The sequence below is a fragment of the Engystomops pustulosus genome, chromosome 11 (genome assembly GCF_040894005.1).
Source record: "Engystomops pustulosus chromosome 11, aEngPut4.maternal, whole genome shotgun sequence".
Lineage (NCBI taxonomy): Eukaryota > Metazoa > Chordata > Amphibia > Anura > Leptodactylidae > Engystomops > Engystomops pustulosus.
Window position 1 is genome coordinate 28,459,987 of NC_092421.1, and position 24,919 is coordinate 28,484,905.

Consider the following 24,919-nt stretch of genomic DNA (forward strand, 5'->3'; position numbering starts at 1 on the left):
TTATTAGTTACCGGGGGGGGGGGGGGGGCTATATATTCATTACTATGGGTTTGTATATTACTGGAGGACTGTATATTGGTTACTGGGGGGGGGGGGGGCTGTATATGTACTGTATTCATTACTGGGGGGGGGGGGCCTGTATATGTATTCATTACTGGGGGGGCAGTATATGTATTCATTACTGGAGAGCTGTATATGTATTCATTACTGGGGAGGCTGTATATGTATTCATTACTGGGGGAGCTGTATATGTATTCATTACTGGGGGGGGCAGTATATGTATTCATTACTGGAGGAGCTGTATATGTATTCATTACTGGGGGGGGGAGTATATGTATTCATTACTGGAGGAGCTATATATGTATTCATTACTGGGGGGGCACTATATGTATTCATTACTGGGGGGGCAGTATATGTATTCATTACTGGGGGAGCTGTATATGTATTCATTACTGGGGGAGCTGTATATGTATTCATTACTGGGGGGGCAGTATATGTATTCATTACTGGGGGGGCAGTATATGTATTCATTACTGGAGGAGCTATATATGTATTCATTACTGGGGGGGGCAGCATATGTATTCATTACTGGGGGAGCTGTATATGTATTCATTACTGGGGGATCTGTATATGTATTCATTACTGGGGGAGCTGTATATGTATTCATTACTGGGGGGGCAGTATATGTATTCATTACTGGGGGAGCTGTATATGTATTCATTACTGGGGGGTCTGTATATGTATTCATTACTGGAGGAGCTGTATATGTATTCATTACTGGGGGAGCTTTATATGTATTCATAACTGGGGGAGCTGTATATGTATTCATTACTGGGGGGGGCAGTATATGTATTCATTACTGGGGGGGCTGTATATGTATTAATTACTGGAGGAGCTGTATATGTATTAATTACTGGAGGAGCTGTATATGTATTCATTACTGGGGGAGCTGTATATGTATTCATTACTGGGGGGGGGCAGTATATGTATTCATTACTGGGGGGGCAGTATATGTATTCATTACTGGGGGGGCTGTATATGTATTCATTACTGGAGGAGCTGTATATGTATTCATTACTGGAGGAGCTGTATATGTATTCATTACTGGAGGAGCTGTATATGTATTCATTACTGGAGGAGCTGTATATGTATTCATTACTGGAGGAGCTGTATATGTATTCATTACTGGAGGAGCTATATATGTATTCATTACTGGAGGAGCTGTATATGTATCCATTACTGGAGGAGCTGTATATGTATTCATTACTGGGGGGGGGGGCAGTATTTTTATTCATTACTGGGGGGGCAGTATATGTATTCATTACTGGGGGGGGCAGTATATGTATTCATTACTGGGGGGTCTGTATATGTATTCATTACTGGGGGGGGGGGAGTATATGTATTCATTACTGGGGGGTCTGTATATGTATTCATTACTGGAGGAGCTGTATATGTATTCATTACTGGGGGGGGGGAGTATATGTATTCATTACTGGAGGAGCTATATATGTATTCATTACTGGGGGGGCACTATATGTATTCATTACTGGGGGGGCAGTATATGTATTCATTACTGGGGGAGCTGTATATGTATTCATTACTGGGGGAGCTGTATATGTATTCATTACTGGGGGGGCAGTATATGTATTCATTACTGGGGGGGCAGTATATGTATTCATTACTGGAGGAGCTATATATGTATTCATTACTGGGGGGGGCAGCATATGTATTCATTACTGGGGGAGCTGTATATGTATTCATTACTGGGGGAGCTGTATATGTATTCATTACTGGGGGGGCAGTATATGTATTCATTACTGGGGGAGCTGTATATGTATTCATTACTGGGGGGTCTGTATATGTATTCATTACTGGAGGAGCTGTATATGTATTCATTACTGGGGGAGCTGTATATGTATTCATTACTGGGGGGGGGGCAGTATATGTATTCATTACTGGGGGGGCTGTATATGTATTCATTACTGGAGGAGCTGTATATGTATTCATTACTGGAGGAGCTGTATATGTATTCATTACTGGAGGAGCTGTATATGTATTCATTACTGGGGGAGCTGTATATGTATTCATTACTGGGGGGGCAGTATATGTATTCATTACTGGGGGGGCAGTATATGTATTCATTACTGGAGGAGCTATATATGTATTCATTACTGGGGGGGGCAGCATATGTATTCATTACTGGGGGAGCTGTATATGTATTCATTACTGGGGGAGCTGTATATGTATTCATTACTGGGGGGGCAGTATATGTATTCATTACTGGGGGAGCTGTATATGTATTCATTACTGGGGGGTCTGTATATGTATTCATTACTGGAGGAGCTGTATATGTATTCATTACTGGGGGAGCTGTATATGTATTCATTACTGGGGGAGCTGTATATGTATTCATTACTGGGGGGGGGCAGTATATGTATTCATTACTGGGGGGGCTGTATATGTATTCATTACTGGAGGAGCTGTATATGTATTCATTACTGGAGGAGCTGTATATGTATTCATTACTGGAGGAGCTGTATATGTATTCATTACTGGAGGAGCTATATATGTATTCATTACTGGAGGAGCTGTATATGTATCCATTACTGGAGGAGCTGTATATGTATTCATTACTGGAGGAGCTGTATATGTATTCATTACTGGGGGGGCTGTATATGTATTCATTACTGGGGGAGCTGTATATGTATTCATTACTGGAGGAGCTGTATATGTATTCATTACTGGGGGGGGGGCAGTATATGTATTCATTACTGGGGGGGCTGTATATGTATTCATTACTGGAGGAGCTGTATATGTATTCATTACTGGGGGGGCTGTATATGTATTCATTACTGGAGGAGCTGTATATGTATTCATTACTGGAGGAGCTGTATATGTATTCATTACTGGAGGAGCTGTATATGTATTCATTACTGGGGGGGCTGTATATGTATTCATTACTGGGGGAGCTGTATATGTATTCATTACTGGAGGAGCTGTATATGTATTCATTACTGGGGGGGGGGCAGTATATGTATTCATTACTGGGGGGGCTGTATATGTATTCATTACTGGAGGAGCTGTATATGTATTCATTACTGGGGGGGCTGTATATGTATTCATTACTGGGGGAGCTGTATATGTATTCATTACTGGAGGAGCTGTATATGTATTCATTACTGGGGGGGCTGTATATGTATTCATTACTGGGGGGGCTGTATATGTATTCATTACTGGGGGAGCTGTACATGTATTCATTACTGGGGGAGCTGTATATGTATTCATTACTGGAGGAGCTGTATATGTATCCATTACTGGAGGAGCTGTATATTAATTACTGGGGGACTCATCACCTCTCCCTTCTCCATAGAAAGACTAGCGCCCAGCACCATAATACGGCGAAAAATAGAACATGTGTAGACGTCTATGGGGGCCCTGGTCTATTATGTGGCCAGATCCTGTCTATGTGGTCTTCGGGGGACCCTGCCTATTGCGTGGATGCTAAATGTGTCTGGGCTACATTCTGTGGGACTTCTACCATATTTTGCAGCCAAGGTCCCTTTATCAACCTTAATGTGGCCCTTCTCACTGCTGCAGATTTCTCAGAACCGTATCTGAGCTTAGTGCCCATAAAGAAAAAATCAGGGCATGTCCTATTCTTATCCGTGTTTGTGGCTCAGACAGTCTAATAGAAGTCAATAGGTCTGTAAAAAAACAACTGCAAATGGTTATACTAAGTGTTCTGGCAGTGGCGTAACTCGAAGCTGATGGACCCAGTCCACTTACTATAGTGTATGGTTTAGGTACTAGTCTTCTCATGTGGTAGAGTGACACCATATAGGCCCCCTAAGCCTCTTGGGCCTGGCTACGACCGCACCCTCTGCAACCCCTCAAGTTACACTTCTGTTATCTGCCCGTTTTTGTTGGTTGGTTGCTGGGAAAAAAATCACATGACCTTAATGGGCTGCCATAGCTCAATCACTGGTTTACTGTAAAACATGGATTACACACAGAATAACTTTGCAGACATACAGTCATGACACAGGAAAAATACGGATTACACACGACCCACGATATGCCCATTACAGCCACAGATTGCGGACTTAGTAAAACAACTATTGTGTGCAGGTAACTGATAACTGAAGACCTAACGGAGATGTGAACTGGCCTTTCGTGAACCCAAATGTAATAGGTGGTAAATTGTCAGCATTCTTACTGCAGTGGTGATGTATAGTAGACATTCCTATGTTTTATATATTAGAATTGTACAAAACATTGATTTATTGACATAATATATATTCAGTCTTGTAATAAAGGGAGGTGTCAGACAAATGTTGTCTTAACAGGTTTTTATTAATAGAAAACATTATCTTTTGTTGCACATTTAAACACTTTGTTGGAACAGTATACAAACAGCTTCACATTTCAATGTCACTTTTAGTAGGGTGCCCAACATTTGTCCCCTAATTTATATCTCCTTTATTTCATTTTTTTTTTAAGTTTGCAGTTTCTTGATGTCCGTCCCCAGAAGCCTGTATTTAACTGGATATTCTCAAATCAAGAAATCAAGACAAAGACACACAGTTGTTTTTCCAACAAAATCACAAGACAACATACTATACTGAAATGACACAAATGTTTTCTTTTCTACACACGTATGAAAAGCAGTTGCCTTGAAAGACTCTCTATGTGTAAAGAAAGATGTCCATTGCTGTCTCTATAAAGTCACTGAAAGTCCTTATTTCATTTACTGGCTTCCCTTTCTTGGTAGAAATGTAGCATAACATTTGGAAATGATTTTGAAGGTTATGTCCCTAATATACCAAAATGGACTTAATCATGTTGCTGGGCTACAAAAACAAGGCGGACTTCCATAGCCTGAAGTAGAGAATAGAGCAGCCTATTTGAACCAGAAAGTATATTTTACTAAGCACAAGTGAATATCTTAATAGTTAGTGTTGCCACAGTGTCGTGTCATGAGAACCCAAGTCTAAATGCTTGTTTCATATATCAGCGGGCTTCTTGACTTTAGTGCTAAGCTATATTCTGAAAACCACAACCAAAACAAGAGGCATTAGGGAAATGCTACCAGTGTACAAGCTGAGAAACACTATAATAAGCCTAACAAACATACACACTTGCGCACAAACCCACACATGCGCACGTTTTTGCATCATATCTACCGTAGCTCTAGGTAACACCAAAGAATTGGCATTGCAGAGAAGGCACCTCCAAAGTCGAATTAAAATCTTCTGCAAAATGTACAATTTGTTAAAAGCATAGAGCCAAAGTTTTATTCAAAAATGTCCTGGTGTGTAAACGCGTACCACTTAAATTTCAGTAGGGTACCACACCATAGCTGAGAACTGTATGACATTTAGGTCTGCATTGTGCCTAAAATTCAAGTCAGTAAAACATTGCAGAGACAGGTATTTTATGGAACTATATAGCTTATCCATTTATTACAAATTTGTAATTAGTTTAATCTCACACAATGCCTCTTTCTACTATATATATATATATCATGCAACAGCTGAAGCGTTCCCATGCCAAAGACAGCGAAAGCAAAAATGTCTATGCAACCACTAGCGCATGGATACGTGCTGTACACATGCAATTTAGTCTAAGCAGAAATAATTAGAAATATCCTATTAGTCACAGTTATGGAGTTTATTGGTACCTACAGAGTAAACATATTGCAACTTCATTGGTTTGCTAAGACCTTCATAATTCCTAGAGCTAACCTTTAAAGGGGTCTTCAACTTAATCAAAGTTCAAAAAGGTGCGGCTACACCATTGCTCTGTGATCCCAAAAGGTGCATGAATCAACATGAGCCCTTGGTAAGCAGAGAGAAATTGAAGAGATCCAGCACTCGTCATGACGAGTTCTGAATTCCTTCAATATATTTTATTATTATCATTATTTTGTAAAACAAGGTGCTTGACACGTGGACTGTATAGGATTCCTTGCTAATTACAAAAGTCTTCCCAATCTTATTTCGTCAGGACTGGCCAACTATCTTTGATTTGTGCCTCAAATTTTTGTGTCTCAAAAATGGTATCTATACAAAGAATGATTAGGCATGAAGACAACTCCCAATCATGTTGTTCTTTCTGGAGACAAACCACCGCTAGAGGTTCCCAGCAGCAGCTTACTCAACTCTCTTCCTTGAAATCACATACAGTCGCCTTTGACCACATGACCCTTCTTCCTGCTACACATGCCATGTCAAACCTTGTCTTTTGCCATCTCTGGGTGGGAGGCTAGTTAAAGGATTTAGAAGATCGGTAAAAAAATTGGTACCACCGTTTTCTCTCTCCACTATTCAACGCAAAAACTTTTATTAAAGGTCACCTATGAACCCCCAGTGTTTACCCTGTTTAATAATATTACAATTTGTTAAAACCAAGCCACTCATTTACCCTGTCTTAAATCTTTTACCGAAGAAATTTAAACACTGTATAGTTGGCCTTGTCTACTTTTAAAGGAGACACAAGATGACTTGCAGTTGTAGGAAGTGCTTTATTACTATACTGTACATTAAAAACCATCTAGGGGAGGTAGCAAGAATAAATTTTAAGGAGGTTACATTGATGTTGTAAGTGCTATATATCTCTAAGTGCTTTTGTTCAAATACATAAATTATATTAATTGGAAAGTGCATTTGGTATTTAACCAATACCTCCATGTCAAATTGATCAAACATGGTGAATTTTTGGTATCATTTTTTTTTTTCACATGTAATCTAAAAATTTTCAAACAAAATGCAAATGCAGTCAGAATTTTAGTTTCTTTATGTGCAGCACCATGTTCAAATTTATTACCCCTAACATGTTATTGAAATGGACAACTGCTAATATTTTGCCTAATCCAGCCTAATCAATCCAGCCACTTAAGACGTTTAGCCATGCATACAGTCAAGAATTGAATAATAGTAGGCATAAAGATGACAATGAAATTATCACATGACAATATTGTTTTACTATGTTTCAAGCTGGTAGATATTTAGGTTACTCATTGTTAGTCTATCAGCGTACACACATTCAATACTTCTTATTAACATTGGTGATCTATCGTTACTATAGAGAACAAAATCTGATGGTATTAGTGCCATTACATTATTCTAAACATTAACATGAAGAAAGAAGCCTTACTCATTATTATATTGGCTGACTTCATTACTAACCTCTCTTTACATATCATATATGCTCTAAGTTAATAGAAGGGTCCTACATTTCTGATCCAACTCTATTAGCTAAAATATGGCTGCAAAAAATGTTCTCACTCTAGAGGACCAGGACAGTAACTGGACAGTACTTTGATTTGAAAGGGCACCATATAAAGCTTCAAGTCTTCTGTGGTGGTGCTACAAGGGAATTACACCCCCCACTACGCCCAATTTATTATTTATTGATTGGGTCCCCAGCAGCGTGATACCTTGTCATCTGGTTATTTTACAAGGGTCAATTTTAAACAACGGACTTCCAAAGTGCACAACCTGTCAAGTTATCATACATTAATTTATTTTACTATTCCACTTCCCAGCTTTACATTTAGTCATCTTTCACCTGTATAGAAGACATTGTTTTAGATGACAGCAGACAAATACTTTAATTTTTTTAAGACTACTTGAACCACGATACTACATGTTCTGGTTCTGATCCATGTAGAAGTACAACATGGTGCAGTTGACTTTTATTTTTTCTTTTGACTGACTGCGAAAATCTGAATTTTGCAGTGAGCGAAGCAACTGCATTCTTATTTCTGCACAAAATTTTAAGTCCATGTGCAGCATTACCTAGTATATGCCGTGTCAAAAAAAAAAAAACTAATTTATTTGGCGCAAGTAATTTAAGTGCTTTTTGTTCATATAAGATACATTTCTTATGAAGACCTAAACTAAAATCACAATAAGTGCTACAAGTGCTATTAGCAAGTACTTTCCAATGAATTTTTTAACTAAGCTATAACTATGCCATACAATAGCTAAGGAAATGTCAGAATAATATACAAAATGAGGACAATGAAAGCCATGCCCCGCTACATACTATCAAATACTACCCAAACAAGCTAATCTACTTTGCAGTGCCAATACGTTAAGCTAGATAACCAAATAACCTTGTCAATATTTCATCCCAGCACATAATGAAATGGGATACAAATTTAGCATGCTCTAATCATATTCCTGTGCCTCTTTAAGAGCTAAACATTTATTAGCGATGCCACGCTACCACTAGACACTTTATGCAAAGGTTAACTACTTGAGACTATGCCTACCTAATCAATATTGTTATGTCTGAAAGGCAACAATTTGGGTTCTACAATTCAAACTGTTAAGAGAGAGAGAGAACATGTCCACAAGACTCTATGTTAACCTTATATAGGCCTGTAGCAACCATAAAATAAAGCTAATAGTTCTACTGAGGAAGCCAACACAATATGATTCCTCTACCTCTGTATTGTACAGTTCCATTTAAGTTGCAAGAATTGAGGTGCTTTTGCAAGAACTAGGAGTTTAAGCAAACGTTATTATGCATACTGCCACAACTCACATAAAGCATTTACTGTATCCTAAATTCTGCAACCCACCACTGCATCCCCGCAGGATCCAGTGATGGGACAGTCAGTAGCTTCAATCGCAAGACAGCAAAGAAACTGTCTAAAAATCACTCTGTTTGTACAAGAGTAAATTAAATAGATACAAAACTTGCTTTTAGCTTTTATCCCTTATGTACAAATTGTTAAAAATGGCACTTGTAAGTTTTTCCTCTTATTGGATTTCATTCGTTTTGCAGAAAGCCTGAGAGCAGTCAATAAAAACTGAAAAGGGAGCTGGAGTTGTGGTCAGTGCTTCCGGAAATATAAATTTACAGTCGATAAGGATCTTGTCCAGTTAAAAAACAAGAACGTATACCAACTGTAAATGGGCAAAAAAAAGAAGAAAACTTGGAGACAGAAAGAAAACAAAACAAAATAATCACAATATAAATATAAAAAAAACCAAACATACAAAAGCCAAACATTACACAAAAAAAGCAAATGGAAGAAGAGATGAAAACTTAAGGTAGAGATATCATTACTTTAAGTACATCATTAAAAGAACACTGTGCTGGGTCATGTTAAAGTAATGATATTTTAGCCTTGCTCTATGTTTGCTGTTGGTTTGTTAAATATATTAGAAAATGTCATGCGTTGCATGGTGGTGGTTTTCAGCCACTCCTCTGGCTTCCATCTCCAGTACGTAGTTGACGAGCCATTATGGTCTCTTTTGATACTCTCTTGCAGTCACTGGCGAGGCCGAAATAGCACATCAAATTGATAAAGCATGTGGTGAGGTTGTACCGGATTCCAAATTCACTAGCGGTATAGTCGTAGGGGAAAGTGTGATGGTAATTATGGAAGCCTTCACCTGAGAAGAGAAAGCAAAAATGACCATTAATATAATGCAGTTACTATGTGAAAGGGGGTTCCTGACACATGAATATGGGTGATAATATTCTGTAGTGGCTGTTGAACTAGATGTAGTTCTGACATATCGACATAAATGGAAGAGAACTCCAGTAACATCATCGGCAAATTACTAATAACAATGTATTTTGTATGGCATCATAAAATTTTGCATAATGTGGTACAAATACATAAAATAAGACATAATAGACCTTTAACATTGTTAGATGAAACAATAGGAATGCTCGGATGGGTCCCCTACAAGTCTGATATTGTTTTAATGGGTTGACATTTGCTGCCAACATAAAGTGCCAAAACCACCGTTTCAGAGCAGGTTGCTCTTCTATCAGAACCCTTGGAGCACATGGAAAAGTCCTGGAAGCACTTTTGTATACTTGTTTGTCAAGAGTTGGCAACCATGTATGAAGATTTCATGGATGAAGGTCCCTGTCTTTATTATCTCTACATTGCAGTAGCAAACTTGGTGTGTGCTTTTGGTGGGCATGGGCTCCAGGCTGCTGCCCAAACCGCACATGTCTCTACCATACACAGCTGCTGCAAAATAAAGAAATACTTAGTAACATTAAACAATGGGGCGCTGGGAGTCAGATCCCCCAGTGATCCAATATTGTTGACTTATCCCAAAGACAGTTCATCAGTGTTAAAGTTTTAGAAAACCTCATGATATTATATCTAGTCTGTGATTTTAGTTAATGGTAAGTTGCCAACTGTGATTTTTGTTAGAGGTTTTCCCCAACGAGTCCCATGGCTGGGAATCCAAGCTATTAGCTACTACCGCTACATGAAAAATCTACCTATTACATCCATGACATCTCTATGTAATATTTGTCACGTCTAGTAAGATTTTTGTTAGAGGTTTTCCCCAACGAGTCCCATGGCTGGGAATCCAAGCTATTAGCTACTACCGCTACATGAAAAATCTACCTATTACATCCATGACATCTCTATGTAATATTTGTCACGTCTAGTAAGAGTCTTGGTGCTCTGGCTGGATAGAAATTTTAGGAGACCTGCTTTACTAACTCAATTTTGGAAAACACCTCTACTATAGTGTGTTTGGAGAAATAAATCTAGGAAGCTCTTGCAAATAGCAGGTGGATAATAGGTTACCTGGGAAATGGATTAAACAATGTATTTGTATTTATATTAAACAATATAAAACTGAAAAGTTCTTCTAAACAATTATATTTCTGTTCTATATTCACAGGATATCGCCTATATGTGAGATAAATGGTTGGGATGACCCCCGGCACAGAAAATCAAGTCTATTGAGCAGTTTTACGGTAAGTGTTTATGGCATTAAAAGCCACCCATAAACTTCAGAACATATGCACACTTCACATTCTTCTGGTTGTTGTACTTTGAATACTCAAATACCTATCCCTTGGCGTATACATTTACCTCAATGTAGTAAACTAAGCCTAAGGCCTTTGTCACGCGATCATGAGCAGCCTATGTAAATGGGCCTGTATGTCGTCCTGATCCCATAGACAACACACCTATCAAAGAAGGGGATTCCTTGCATTATAACTATATGATGCAAGGACTTCCTATGTGTCAGCTTCACTGCAGCATCGGCAATGTATTCCCTGTTACAGTGCCATAGCTGCAGTTAGGTCGGCAGACAGGAGGTCCTTGCATCACACTTTGGTATAATGGAAGGACACGGTGTGCACCTGTGGGATCAGGCTGACATATGGGCGTGTTACCAGGCATAATTGATTAAACAATTGTTGACTTGAAAAAAGCATAGTATGACTTGATGTAATGTCTGCCAAAGTAAACATGAATACCAAGAAACAGGTACATTAAAGGAAACCTACCATGAAGAATCCACTATCAGAAATAGATCTGATGGTAGATCCCTTCTGCCTGCCTCTGCCCTAATCTGTAATTTAATAATCCTGGAACCTAAGTTATAACTTGTTAAAAACTTTGTTTAAGTAATATGTAAATTAACTGCAGAGGCTACTAGGGCGTGGAGTAGCCTTAGCTCCCAGTGCCCACCCAGGCTAGTACACGCCCCAGTAGCCTCTGCAGTTAATTTACATATTATTAAAATAAAGTTTTTTAACAAGTTAGGCTAGGTTAAATTAAATTTAAATTAAATTTCAGATTAGGGCAGGCAGGAGGAATCTACCATCAAATTTACTTCTGCATTAGACTCCACATGGTAGGTTCCCTTTTAATCTGCCAAAGGATACATCTGATGTTTGCCCCTAATATACTGCTCAACACAGAGTGAATTGTGATTTGAACAGTCTTTCATTTATATGTCCACATTGAGCCTGGAAAAGTCCTGTTTATACAAGGATCTATAAAATCAACAATGGCTTTGGTTAGTGTGCTACTGTATAACAGGACAGATTACAGGGAACGCGCAAAATGGAAACTGATAGCTGAGTAAACATGGCTCAGGAACACAGGTCATGCACTCAACAATGTGCAACCACAAGTCTCTTCTCTAGATAACTATGACAACAGAGACATGGGAGCAACCATCTGATGACAGCCATATCTTAGTATCAGCATTTACATCAGTTTGATAATCAAACTGTGGTGTTTTCCAGGAATAACCTTATACTACAGTCTAATCAGCTGCTCTTTTGTTCTTATAAGGATACATCAATAATCTGGTTATTAAATAGGTATATTGACAAGGTAAAGCCATGATATATCTCTATCCATCTCTGGACTTAAAGGGGTATTCTCGTCTGGGCATTCACATTCCGTTTCATTAAAGGGGTATTCTCGTCTTGGCATTCACATTCAGTTTCATTAATCTGCTATTTATAAACATGTCTTTAATTAGATGTTATTAAAAAAAATGTTCCTGTGTGAAGATAATTTCCCATAAATGTAGTCATATTGTCCCATAGAAACGTGATAGCTTCCTCGGATACGGCCACCTCTGCTGGAGGGATTGCATAAAGAAACAAAAGGTTTTTGTATATGGAATGTCCAGGAGTTACTGCATGTCCCCCAGCCGTCCTGTGGTAATGAACGCTTAATCCAGGTGGTCAGGCAGGACTTTATAGCGCTTGTCTGGCCACCGCTGCCAGAGTGTGAGGTGGTCGTATCCGGGGAAGCCATCTAGTTTCTAAGGGACAACAAGGCTACATTTATGAAATATTATCTTCACACAGGAACATTTTTTTTTAATAACATCCAATTGAAGAAATGTTTACATATGGCAAATGAATTTAATTAAATGTGAATGCCCTGATGGGAATACCCCTTTAATCTGCCCTATGTAAACATTTCTTCAATAAGATCTTATTAAAAAACTGTTCCTGTGTGAAGATAATTTTTCATAAATGAAGTCAAATAGTCCCTTAGAAACAAGACTGTGTCCTTGGATATGGCCATCTCTGATGGAGTGATTGCACAAAGAAACAAAAACATTTTTTAATATAAAATGTTTGGGATTTACTGTAGGTCTCACAGACATCCTATAGTAATGATTACTGAAGCCAGGTGGTCAGACAGGACTCAATAGCGCATGTCTGGCCACCGCTGCCAGAGTGTGGGGTGGTCGTATCCAAGCAAGCTATCTCATTTCTGAGGGATAACATGGCTACATTTATGAGAAATTATCTTCACACAGGAACATTTTTTTAATAACATCCAATTGAAGAAATGTTTACATATGGCAAATGAGTTTAAATAAATGTGAATGCCCCGATGGAAATACCACTTTAAACATGAGAAAAGATTCAACCAAAACCACCAATATTTGCTAAGTCACATGCTGGGGGGTGGACTGGACATGTTAGATTCCAACATGTGCAGTCTTTATTATTAGAATTTTTTTGCATGGGAAATAAGGATTTACTAGAATTCCGGAATTACCATGTTTGGCTAAATCCAGATTCCAGTTATTTGGTTGTGCAGGAACTCCAAGGCAATCTGGTGTTTGGAGAATTGCTGAGTATAAGGATTTCTCAGCCTAATAAAATATTTCAAAGGCACATACAAGATAAAAGAGCACTGAGTATGTCAATCCCTGGTTTCTCAAATGCTGTCGCTTCTCTGATCTCCTGCTGGTTTCTGTTTATGAGGATCGAGCAATGTCCCGGTTGTCCATATATGAAGACTGAAGCTCAATCACTGGCTGTTGTGCCGCTACTGTGGACATTGATTGGTTGTGAATGTGACATGCTGAGTAAACATGACATGGCAGGAATCACATGACCAGCGGGTTCATGGAAGTATCATAGGAATGGTAGAAAAATCTTCGAAAATTCTTTTACAAATTGTAAAAGAACCTTCATGACAGTATAAACCTGCTGAGAGACGTATGGCTTGAACTTCAGGACTGAATGGGGTAAAAATAGTGAGGTATTGTCCCTTGAGTTGGCAAGGCAATGTTTGACCTCCAAATAAATGCAGATTTAAGAGAAATGAGCACATTTATTTAAATTCATGTTCCCTTTTTTAATGCACTTATTTGGCCGGCAGCCACATGAACACCTCACAAAGCTGCTACCTTTCATGCTAAATAAAATCCAAGTGTTATAGCATATATGTGTGAGAGTGTGTGTATATATAGATACAGATATATGTGTGTATATATAATAAATGGCTGGCTATTCATTTACATAAATTTTCATTAGTTAATGGGACATCGCTAACCTTTAGCGTCGTTTTTTTGTTGCTTGTATGGTATATGAGGTTGAAATGTAAAAAGAGTCTAAAATTCTCAGTGTTGTTTTGCTTTAGAGCAAATTTTTTATCAGATTCAGCAAAATTGCTTGAGTTGAGGTAGACAGTCAAATGTTTGTAGATTGATGACCTCAGTTTGGAGAAGATAAGCTGCAGTTGTAATACCAGACACTTTGGCTTGTGTCCACATGTTCAGAGAGCAATAGAAAAATATTGCCTAGTGTCAAGTTCCCATGAGAGGTAATAGAGTTTTGTGCTAAACTGATAAATGCTCAGGAGACGGTGGAATTCCCTTGGGTTAAAAACTGAATTGTTCCAATCTCTTTGCAGCCTGACAAACCCGGACAATTATACTGTGTGTCCTGCTAAATCCAGGACTTGTATCACCAAGTACCATAAAGCTGGTCATAAACATTACATTAAAGACAACCATCTCATGTGTAGAGCCCCAAAAACGCCTCCATTCCCCCGAAGGCAGATGTCAGGGTAAATAAGGATCAGGCATTTGGATTTCAATTGGCCCTTTGTTCTTAAAGGAGATGATCTTTGGTGACTTTCTCTGCTTTCCCAATTCAGAAAACATGAATACAGACAGTCCTCGGGTTACATACAATATAGGTTCCATCGGTCTGCTTTTAAGTGTTGAATTTGTATGTAAGTGGAAATTGTACATTTTATAATTGTCGATCGAGACAACTTTTTTTTTTTTTTTGCCCCAGTGACAATTGGAGTTTCAAAATTTTTTGCTCCTATTGGACCAAGGATTATCAATAAAGCTTGATTACAGACACTTTACAGGTGAACATTTCAGCCTGGGACTATAGTAAAGCATCTAGAGAGCTTCACCAGAGGTCACAGTGGGCTGAAGTGTCCGTCTGTAAGTAGGGGAGCGTCTGTACTTGGAAGGATGGAGCCTGCACTTGTATGGAATGGTCAGGAGGGATAGCTGTTTGCTGAACACATCTAATATGTATGACCCGCCATACTCCTATTATCATAACTACAGTCATACCAGCCACTAGTCACGGGGCCCTGTCATCTGACATGGCACTAAAGAATGGAAGATGTGCACCGTTATACACATATTATCATTATGCTGCATTGTATGGATATAACCTATATGTAATGTATAAATTATGCATATGTGTATCTGCTGTGTATATTCTGTATTTGCGTTTATATGCTGTATACCTGTATATGGCACTGTATATATGATGTGTATATCCTCTATATGTGTTTGCAAGTGTATAAATGTGTGTCTGTGTAAAGAAGTGTATGTTTGGTGTGTGTGTGTATGTGCGTGTAATATATATGTATATGTATAAATGTATGTATATATGTGTATATGTATATATGTGTGTATGTATGTATATAATGTATGTATGTGTATATATATATATATATGTATATGTGTGTGACTGTAATATTTTTATTTTTAAGCTGGAAGGGGGCCCCATTCAGTAGTCTGCTCTCTCCTAGTTACACCTCTGATCACTACCACAATATTTTCATAACACAGTTTATGAGAAATCTATAATTGATATAGAAAACTTACCAATTGCTCCTAATGCCACAAATCTGTTTTCCCTGGGGTTGATGTTCTTGTCATATGGTCGGTTTCCATACATATGTGCTGCACTGTTCACCAGCCAAGTTGCATTCAGGACCAATGCGTAACGCAGGAGGCAGGGTACATAAAATGCTGTATATAATGATTCGCCCCAAAAATACCAAGGAACAACAGTGGGAACTATAAAGCACATCACCAGGATCAATTTCTTGTAGTGTCTGGTGAGAAAAACAAAAATAAAACAAATTAAGGCCATAAGTATTCCATAAGGAATGTGCTTCACAAGACCCGATGCTAACTGTTGGTATACATTAATTTAGTATAAACTTTCGAGCAAACTCTCCTTCTAGAGGTATAGGATAAAATCATGCAAGAACTGAGAAAGAGAAACTTTATCACTGTATAGGCTAATGTGTTTATATGTATATAGGGCTAACTGGCCACAAGTCAGAATAGTAGGAGATTGGAAGTTACATTACTCATAGTCATATACTTCAAGAGCATAATTCCAATGGTGGGCACGATACAGTTGCAAAGCTTACTCATTGGCCACCAATACTGTTTTGTCCTCCACCAGGTGAATAAAGCCCTGTGGCTAGGTGTTCCAGGTGCATACACCAAACCTGAACACAAAGTGTGATAAGCGATCATCCTAAGTGTGTTGCTGGTGACTGTGAAGTCATTTTGGTTATGTTCATTGAGACTTTGTGGCTCCCCAATACAGGTCTATAGCTCATATACGATTGGCATATGCCATTTTTCTTTTCTTTAGGGATCCCTGCACTGGAAACTTTTGTTTTTGAGCATGTGCTATAGAATAATTCAGTGGACGGGACACTGTAAAATTCAGTTCAATGGACTCATGGCTGTGGTTTACATGGTCAACCACCTGAGTAGCAACACTCGGCAGGCCCTATTCGTGCCTTTGTTTGTGGCTAGGGTAGTTTTTTTTACGGTCTTCTGTAGCTGATGAAACGTGGGCCACAAACAACGGGTGGATGCACATGTTTGTATTAAGGTAGCCTAATTAATATAGAATCTATAGTTCAATATAGTAGTATTTTACAAAAAAATGTATTATGCTAGATGCAAAGCAACCACGAAACTGCCAGGATCAGAAATCTTACCTCCTCTGGAACATCACCACTTTGTCAGCATAAAGATCACTTAAATCCAGTTTCTTGCCCTTTTCTATCACATCAGGGTGTTTCCTCAAGAGCAGCCAACCAATATGAGAAAAGAAGAAACCTCTCATTGCATTATGGGGGTCTGCATCAGTTTCTGAATACTTGTGATGTGCACGGTGGTCTCGGGCCCATTCAAATATGTCGTTCTAGAGCAATAGAGAGAAATAAGTAAGGAATTATGTATGTGAGAAATATCACTGAAGATTAGTTTTTATTGTGATTTGAGGCTAATTGAAACATTTACATTCTATTAAATGCTATGAATGTTTCATGCATGTAATGGCCACTTTTATCGGTGGCATTTGTTGTCATTTCTGTACCAATCGGACAATAATCAACAGAGTAGGTCAGCAATTGTTACTAGCAGGGATAAATCTAAACTCTGCTGCCTGAGGCCATCTATAAAACAGAGCCCCCTATAGAGAAGTAATAGATCAGGTTATCTTTTTTTGTAAGTGGTCTCACACTGATGCTGACATTGGGTCTAAAGAGAAACTATTTTAAGGTGTCAGGTCCTGCTTTATAGCAGGTGACTGTGCCATGATTCAGCCCCCATCTTGATACAGGTGGAGCTGCCTGCGGCAAGAGGCTCAATTCGTCTCATTGATGGTGCATCCCTGGTTACTAGATCTAGCTACACAGTCTATACAAAAGAAAAACCAATTTCAGTAGTTGCCTCCAAAAGTGTAGCTAAATGTTTAGTATATGGAAAGCCTCAGAAATCGGTATAGTATTGGAAATGGGCACCTTGTATAGGTGAAACATTAACATTATGTGAAGGCTGACTTAGCTTGAAATGGAGGTTTATTTTTATTCATCTTTGTCTATTTTGCACAGCCAGTTCATGTCCCTAGATGAGCCTCCTGTGCAGGAGCCTTAATAGCAGCAACAACAACTAGATTATAAGCATCACAAACGTTAAATGATGGTTTTCATTGTCTTCTAGAAAATCATTATAACTGTTGTTGTTTACTTCTTTAAGAAGCTGAGCAGTTCCAGTAGGTTGTATGGTTTCAGTGTATGATATTTGTTAGATAGGAGACCAGTTTTGGACAATTGCTTTTTGAAGGTTCTCTGATGAGAAAGTTGTCCTCTAGTCATTAGAAGTCATTTATGAAGGAACAATTTTTCATTTCTTCTGCACCACCACTATTGCAATAAATCACGCATTACACAATGAAGACATTTGGGCATATTTATCAGGGCCTCTGCGCCACTTTATTGCTAGCACTTGCGATTATTTGGCCCAATCCGCTTTCTTCACGCCAGTGGGGAGAGGCCAGCCGATTGGAGGGCGCGGCTAGCTGAGAGTGGGCCGGCGCGGGGCGTTACTGCTGGTTGCGTTTATTTAAACACTGCGCGCCAGCCTTCACAATACATCAAGAGGCTGAAGCACGAGCGCCGGCGTATGATGAATATCCCCCATTGGATGGAACTTCATCATACGTCAGAGCACTGAGCGACGGCATATGAGAAGACCCCGCCTTTGTGACTGGATACATCAGGAGGCTCCTGCCTCCTTGTGTATCTGGTGGATAGCCTGTAACGAAGTACAATTCTAGCGCATTGTGCTATAATTTGTGAACATTCAGTGCTAAACATTCACAAGAAGTTTGTTCACAAGTAGTTGCAATTGTTTCAGGCTTGTGTGCCAGAAAACTGCCGTACAAGTCCCAATAAATCTCCCCAATTGGGTTGAGTGTAGAGATGAGCATACCCGAACATCCTGGACATATTGCTGGATTGGAAGCCACATAGCCAATCTGGCAAATTGACACACCTGGCCTATTAGCCATGGATGTGATTGGCCAGCGGTAGCCCCCTGGCTAATTATAGCCATGATTAATTGACTGGGGGCTTCACTTTGCCATAATAGCTGTTCAGCCATTAATTTGGCAATATGTCCGGGTTGTATAGGACGCACCCAAGCCCCAATAAAAGGTTTGAGTCTGTTCGAGACTAGTTGAGTCATGTCTAGTTGAGTGTCTTTACTAGTTACTCTTTGCCCTGGTTAATATGATGAGGGAATATGACCTCCACCGCTTATTTACTGCATATCCTCTTGATACTCCAAAAATGATTCAGATAGAAATACTTAAGATGTCCATAGAAAAAGGTGACAACCGATACCTAGGCTTTAATTTTGGTGCCTAAAGTGAAATTTTACTCTCTATATATCAATCCATCTGATTTCAATCTGTCCATCACCTGGTGGGACACAGTTAAGTTGCCCCACAGATTCAACCAAGGTACAAATTTAGTATAGATAAGCAGTAAGGAGTGCTGGGTCCTTCCCAATCTAAACGACTAATTTACCTGAAATGCCATAGTGTTTGAGACTGCCAGAAATATCCTCAGAGGCAGTTTAGCTTTAAAGGATCGATGACTCCAAAGCCGATGGGCACCGGCTGTCACTCCCAGGGCACTCAACATGAAACAAACGACAGCTGTGGGAACAATTACACTCATTATAGCAAGAACATAGAAGAGGACATACAAAGTCAATGATAAGAAAAACATGGCAGCTTTCTGCTTCCGGTCCATAGATTGTGTGAGGTATTGCAATTCAGCGCTACCACGACAAATAATTCTGAGCCACGATAACAGGTGGGGCATTGTTTATGGAAGGAAGCTGCCATGTTAATCATGGGCCACCCCTTTAATTTAGCTAGTGATTGTTGAAAGATTAGATCGGTTACTGTATGTCTGTCTGTAACAATACCAGTATTTCCCCAGGAGAGTGTCTCTGATCTCAGTGCAGTTATATGCCTTAAATAAATGATTTGCCTTCGCAAGACACACAACAGGATTTAGAGAATATCTGGGAGCCTATATTGTAATGAGACAACACCATTATCTAGACTATACAGAAAAACAAGAAATGAAGATATTTAGGCCAGCCATTCTTTATTCTGCTGACATAGGGTTAATATTATTCCCAGCCGCACACAACGGCGTTCTCATTCAATCAGGAAGGGCTGAATAATTGAATTAGCAGGATAATGCTTTGAACAATTGAGATACCAGGAACATACACTCCATTAATTCTTTATGGACAATGACTTTATGACCTTGTGGCTGTTAGCTGCATTTTATATGGCTTTATCAAACCCGTGTCTATAGGCTCTTTTAGAACTTGTTTTTCAGAAGATGCTACTTTAATACACTCAGTTGGATTGCAGTTTCTTTTTAGAGTCAATGAAATATGCTGCCAGTGCAATGCTTTTATATACACTTAGAAATAATTCTATATTTTGGTGGAGTCTTTATCATTGGTTTGTGTGAATTGCTCAATTAGCCTCATGCAGTCAATAAGAAACAGAGGTGCTACATTTTCATCCCCCCCCCATTCCTCATATTGCTTCGTACAAGAGCCCGCCCACCCCTTTCTACTGGTCCACCTTACTTAATTTCCTTTTATATAGGCCAATGATGAGGCAAGTGATCACATGTTTCATGCATGACCTATGCACCCCACCAATGAGTACTGGCTGGTTTGTCAGCTAATTAATACATTTTTGGATATTAGAATGATTGTTGTTTGGGCAGTAGGTGTATAAAGGAGAAATACTGCCAAGAAAGCTAATCTTAATGGGGATGAATGGGGTTTTAAAGGGGATGTTGAAAGATTCCATGTCATTCCCTACCACAGGGTAAGGGATAACGTCCTGACTGGTGGAGGTCAAACGAATGAGACCACTGCAGATCACTAAAATGGGTATCCTATTGGAATGGAGTAGTGCAGTGGAGTGTGTATATATAGGCTTTGTGTATGTATGTATGTACGATGGAAAAGTCCAAACCGCACACTCAAAGCCAAACCAAACTGGGCCTCAAGTCCTCCAAGTATAAATGAAAGAAACTGAGCAGCACTCCAATTGTAGTGATAAATAGAAGTGGACATCTTTTATTCCAAGTGACAGCAACAACGTTTAGGCTGAAACAGAGCCTTTCTCAAGACTTACTTAAAAATTATGCAAAAGAGCTTGAGGGCCTCCAGGCGCCATTAAAACCTACTTGCAGAATTTTAAAATCCTTATTTAAAAAAAAACAAAACAGGAAATGGGAAGCTAAAAGAAGAGCAGATTCTGCCAGAGGGGGCACACATCAGTATGTCAGTGTGCTTGGTTTACAGTCCTTTATCCTGATGGTAGATGTGCTTTAAGCTGTTTACTAAAAAAAATCAATGTTTAATTCTGTACCCTGATTCTGGGCCAGCTTCTGCTTAATAAATAATAACATACACTTTATTATTACGCTCCATTTATGCTTGGAATAAAATGCCAATTGCTCTAAACAATCTAATCCACTGGGAGAACATTGTCAATATTTGTAGCATGGAGGCCTGTGTTATTTAAACAGCCTATCCTTGTTCTATGCCTGTTTGTGGCTGGGGAGAGATAGGAGGGGTGATCGCTTCTGACCCCTTCCATCTTCACAGGAAGCTGAGCTGCTGCGCTGCAAAAACAGGAACAGAACCCGATCTATCTTTGTGGTTCAGCCACATGGCACAATAGACCTCTAGGTATATGAACTAGCTGCCATTTTTGTCCTACACCCTACAAACACTCAATGGTTTAGCAAACACAAATATCTGCTTGTTTTATAGATAAAATAAAGGAATAGTAGAAAAATCTAATTACTTAGATCAGATGACATTATTGAACACAAGTTATAATGAGATCCTTTCCGTAAACACTCAACAGATTTAGGCAAAAGTTCTAAATGCTCTTCTAAATTAGGCTAAAAAAGTCACATGACACCTGGAGAGCTCCATAGCTAGCTCCTATAACTGGCCATTGGCAGAGGCCATGGCTAACACTTCTGTTAATTGTTATAGTGGTATAAAGGGGAATTTTCATTATGCCAAAAAACTTTCTGGACCAAATTCATAGATTTTGATATCTGGCTGACCTTTTAACATATTTGAGTATGGCCGCCATTGCTGTCTATGGGGATGTAAATGCGGTCGCATGTACGTCCCCCCAGATGGCCGTGTGAAGAGCCCTAAAAATGTGAAAGGACCAACACATTAGCTCCATATGTCTGCGGGATACAGCGGCCTAAACCCATTGATTTCTAATGGACAAAGTGGATTGAAGTGGAAGATTGTGGTGGGTTGCCTAAATTTTTTTTTTGTTTGTGTTGTAAATACAGGCAGTCCCCGGGTTACGTACAAGATAGAGTCCGGAGGTTTGTTCTTAAGTTGAATTTGTATGTAAGTCGAAACTGTATATTTTATAATTGTAGATCCAGACGAAAAGAATTTTGGCCCCAGTGACAATTGAAGTTTAAACATTTTTTGCTGTAATGGGACCAAGGATTATCAATAAAGCTTAATTACAGACACCTTATAGCTGATCGTTGTAGCCTGGGACTATAGTAACATCCAGAGAGCTTCACCAGAAGTCACAGGGGTCTGGCTGTAACTATGGGTTGTCTGTAAGTCGGGTGTCCTTAAGTAGGGGACTGCCTGCAATTGTACCATTTATTTAAAATTCTTAGTTTCTCTGTGATTCCTTCTAGAATTAAAAATATGACTTTTCTATGGGGTCACACATGGCTTTTGTAATAGGGATAACAGAGAATTGTTATTTATTGGAAAATACAGACATTTGCACGCTTTATGGGGAACCTGTCAGCAGGATTTGACTTAATAAACCAATTACACTATGTGTTGAAGCAGCATAAGATCTTCCAGATCCATGTTTCTTTTATGGCACTGTGTGGTGGTATCATTCAGCAAATCAATTTAGCACTGAAGTCAAGCTCTCCCACCTTAGAAATACCTTGTTGTCCTTGAAACAGGACTTTCCGTTACAGCAGAGGGTGCACTTGGAGACTGGGAGAGCTGGACTTCATCACTGAGCTCTATGACTCTATACAACAAATTTACATCTTACTTCAAAGTTGATTTATTTGATGATGCCACCACACTGGGCCACGGAAAAAAACACCTGGAAGGTGTTTAGCTGCTGGTCAACAATATAGTGATAGTGTTTTAATAGGTCAATCTCTGCTGACGGGTTCCCTTTAAAGGCAGTCTACCAGCTCAAAAATGCCTTGTTTATTACGTGTTATACATTTTTCAGTTATCTCATGGATCTTTCATTTATATATTTTTTTTTAATGAAAATGAGCACTGGGAGAATGGCCTGTCTGCTAGCCCACCTGTTTACTGCTACCATTGCTACCTGAGCACTTTTCCTTTACACAGTGGGGCACATTTACTAAGGGTCCGCACACCGCATTTCTGTTGGGTTTCCCGACTATTTCCGATTTGCACCACATTTAACAGGGGTTTTTGGCATACGCGATTGGAATTTGGCGCAATCACGACAACTTTCATGCGACACAAATTGGGGGGAGTGGCCGTCGGACAACCCGACTGATTCGGACTAAGTGTGGGATTTAAAATTCAAATTGTGTCGCAAGAAATGCACTCACATACACCGGGAAGAAGAAGGTGAAGTCCGGCGGACCTCAGCGGGGAAGCGACACATGCAGAATATCGGAGGCACGATCTTACTGAATCGGGCCGGACTTCATCCTCGTTGAACAACACACCTTGGGGACCGCGACAGGACCGGGTAAGTAAATGTGCCCCACTGTTTGACTTCCCCGAATAAAGTGCAGAAAGAAAAACATGCGCGGCCTTGCCTCTTCTGCAGCTCATTTGCACAGAGATAAAAATTCTCTTTCCAGATCATTTGGCAGCTCATGGAATCCATTTAACAAAGACATTTTTTCAACATTATTAAACAAGATAGACGGAAATAAAAATCTCTTACCCCAAAGAAGAGTTGCAGGCTTTGCAGCTGGTATAAAAAAGAAGCCATATAGTGCTCCAATATGTAGCATAGACATGAGAATGACATTTCTCCATACTATTTTCCTGGGAGGTTTGGGGCCTTCTTTTTCAGTATAAGTAGTGTCAAATATGTCATCTGTCATTTCACGATCCTGTCCAATATCTTCGCCATTTGCTTTTGGAGTTTCCACATATGTGCTCACAGTCTGACTCCCCCGATACATCATGTCAACAGTAGATCAACACTGAGAATGGAAACATAAGAAATGTATTTCTGTTTTGTGAATGACAAATTTTGAGTGAAAAAATGAAGGTTGGGTAAGGATATTTATCACTTCCTTCTTTTTATGTGTTTTTGCTTACAATCATATTATGACTCTTTTAAGTTTATCATGGAGGGGCAATAACCTTTAACTGTACCACAATCCCTGGTCCTATGATCTTTGACTGATTTTATATCTGATACATACAAATGATTATTGAGAAGTTGCTTTTGGAGAGAATAGCTCCAGATCTACACACCACAAGGCCGAACATATAGGTTATATGGCCCACTATATCCTACAGGCTCCATGCATACACATATGCTGCTATTGTCACATTTATTTATTCATAAAAATATTAATATGTACATTTTATTTAGGAGAAAAGTAACATTTTATGACAGAATTTATGCCAATTCACATATTTAGAATCGTCAGCTGTGAAAGTTCTAAAGCTTTCATATGTGTTTATTGATGTGATCTAACTCCTAGTGACATGTTTGGGCAACAAAGAGCAAATCCAACTCCATATTATTTATACTTGGATGCCATCTGCATCTATTTATAGATATAGTATTAGTGCCACTGAGCAGGATTTGGTTCTGGTCCCGAAATTTAGGACCATAATGGCCTGCAAGATGGTTTCACAGAGACTTCATCTGCCCTAAATAGGGGTTTTCTTTAAAGGAAATGTACCAAAATCAAAATCCATCATGATAAACCAGGGACACTTACTCATAGATACAAGCAGCATGACCTTATATTTGTTATCCATGGCCTTCTTCCTTCTAAAATCAACTTTTAGAATTCTACTTATTAGCCTGAAAGGCTCCTGGAGTGCGTTACCAGAGTCCCTCTGAGCTGAAGATTCACAGGCTGTTACAGTGTTCAAGGAGAACTTCCCTCTCCCACTTTGAGATTACATCAAGCATAGAGAGCAGAAAAGTGCTGAAT

The 24,919-nt window shown here is 39.2% G+C and overlaps 1 protein-coding gene and 1 long non-coding RNA gene across 6 annotated transcripts in view; one reads left to right on the forward strand and one right to left on the reverse strand.

Moving 5' to 3' along the window:
* LOC140106189 (uncharacterized) overlaps positions 1-24,919 on the forward strand; it is a 296,249-nt gene that overhangs the window by 25,638 nt on the left and 245,692 nt on the right. For all 3 annotated transcript variants that reach the window (XR_011850715.1, XR_011850717.1, XR_011850716.1), the window contains exon 2: positions 10,677-10,752. This is a non-coding gene — a long non-coding RNA (uncharacterized lncRNA). The remainder of the gene's footprint in view (positions 1-10,676; positions 10,753-24,919) is intronic.
* The window catches only part of SCD (stearoyl-CoA desaturase), a 34,118-nt gene continuing 13,533 nt past the window's right edge, over positions 4,335-24,919 (reverse strand). For all 3 annotated transcript variants that reach the window (XM_072130468.1, XM_072130469.1, XM_072130467.1), the window contains exons 2-6: positions 23,683-23,947; positions 19,208-19,338; positions 16,832-17,037; positions 15,690-15,922; positions 4,335-9,410 (exon numbers count right to left, since the gene is read on the reverse strand). In XM_072130468.1, the coding sequence (XP_071986569.1) occupies positions 9,211-9,410; positions 15,690-15,922; positions 16,832-17,037; positions 19,208-19,338; positions 23,683-23,929 (1,017 nt within the window). In that variant the 5' untranslated portion in view covers positions 23,930-23,947 and the 3' untranslated portion in view covers positions 4,335-9,210. The remainder of the gene's footprint in view (positions 9,411-15,689; positions 15,923-16,831; positions 17,038-19,207; positions 19,339-23,682; positions 23,948-24,919) is intronic.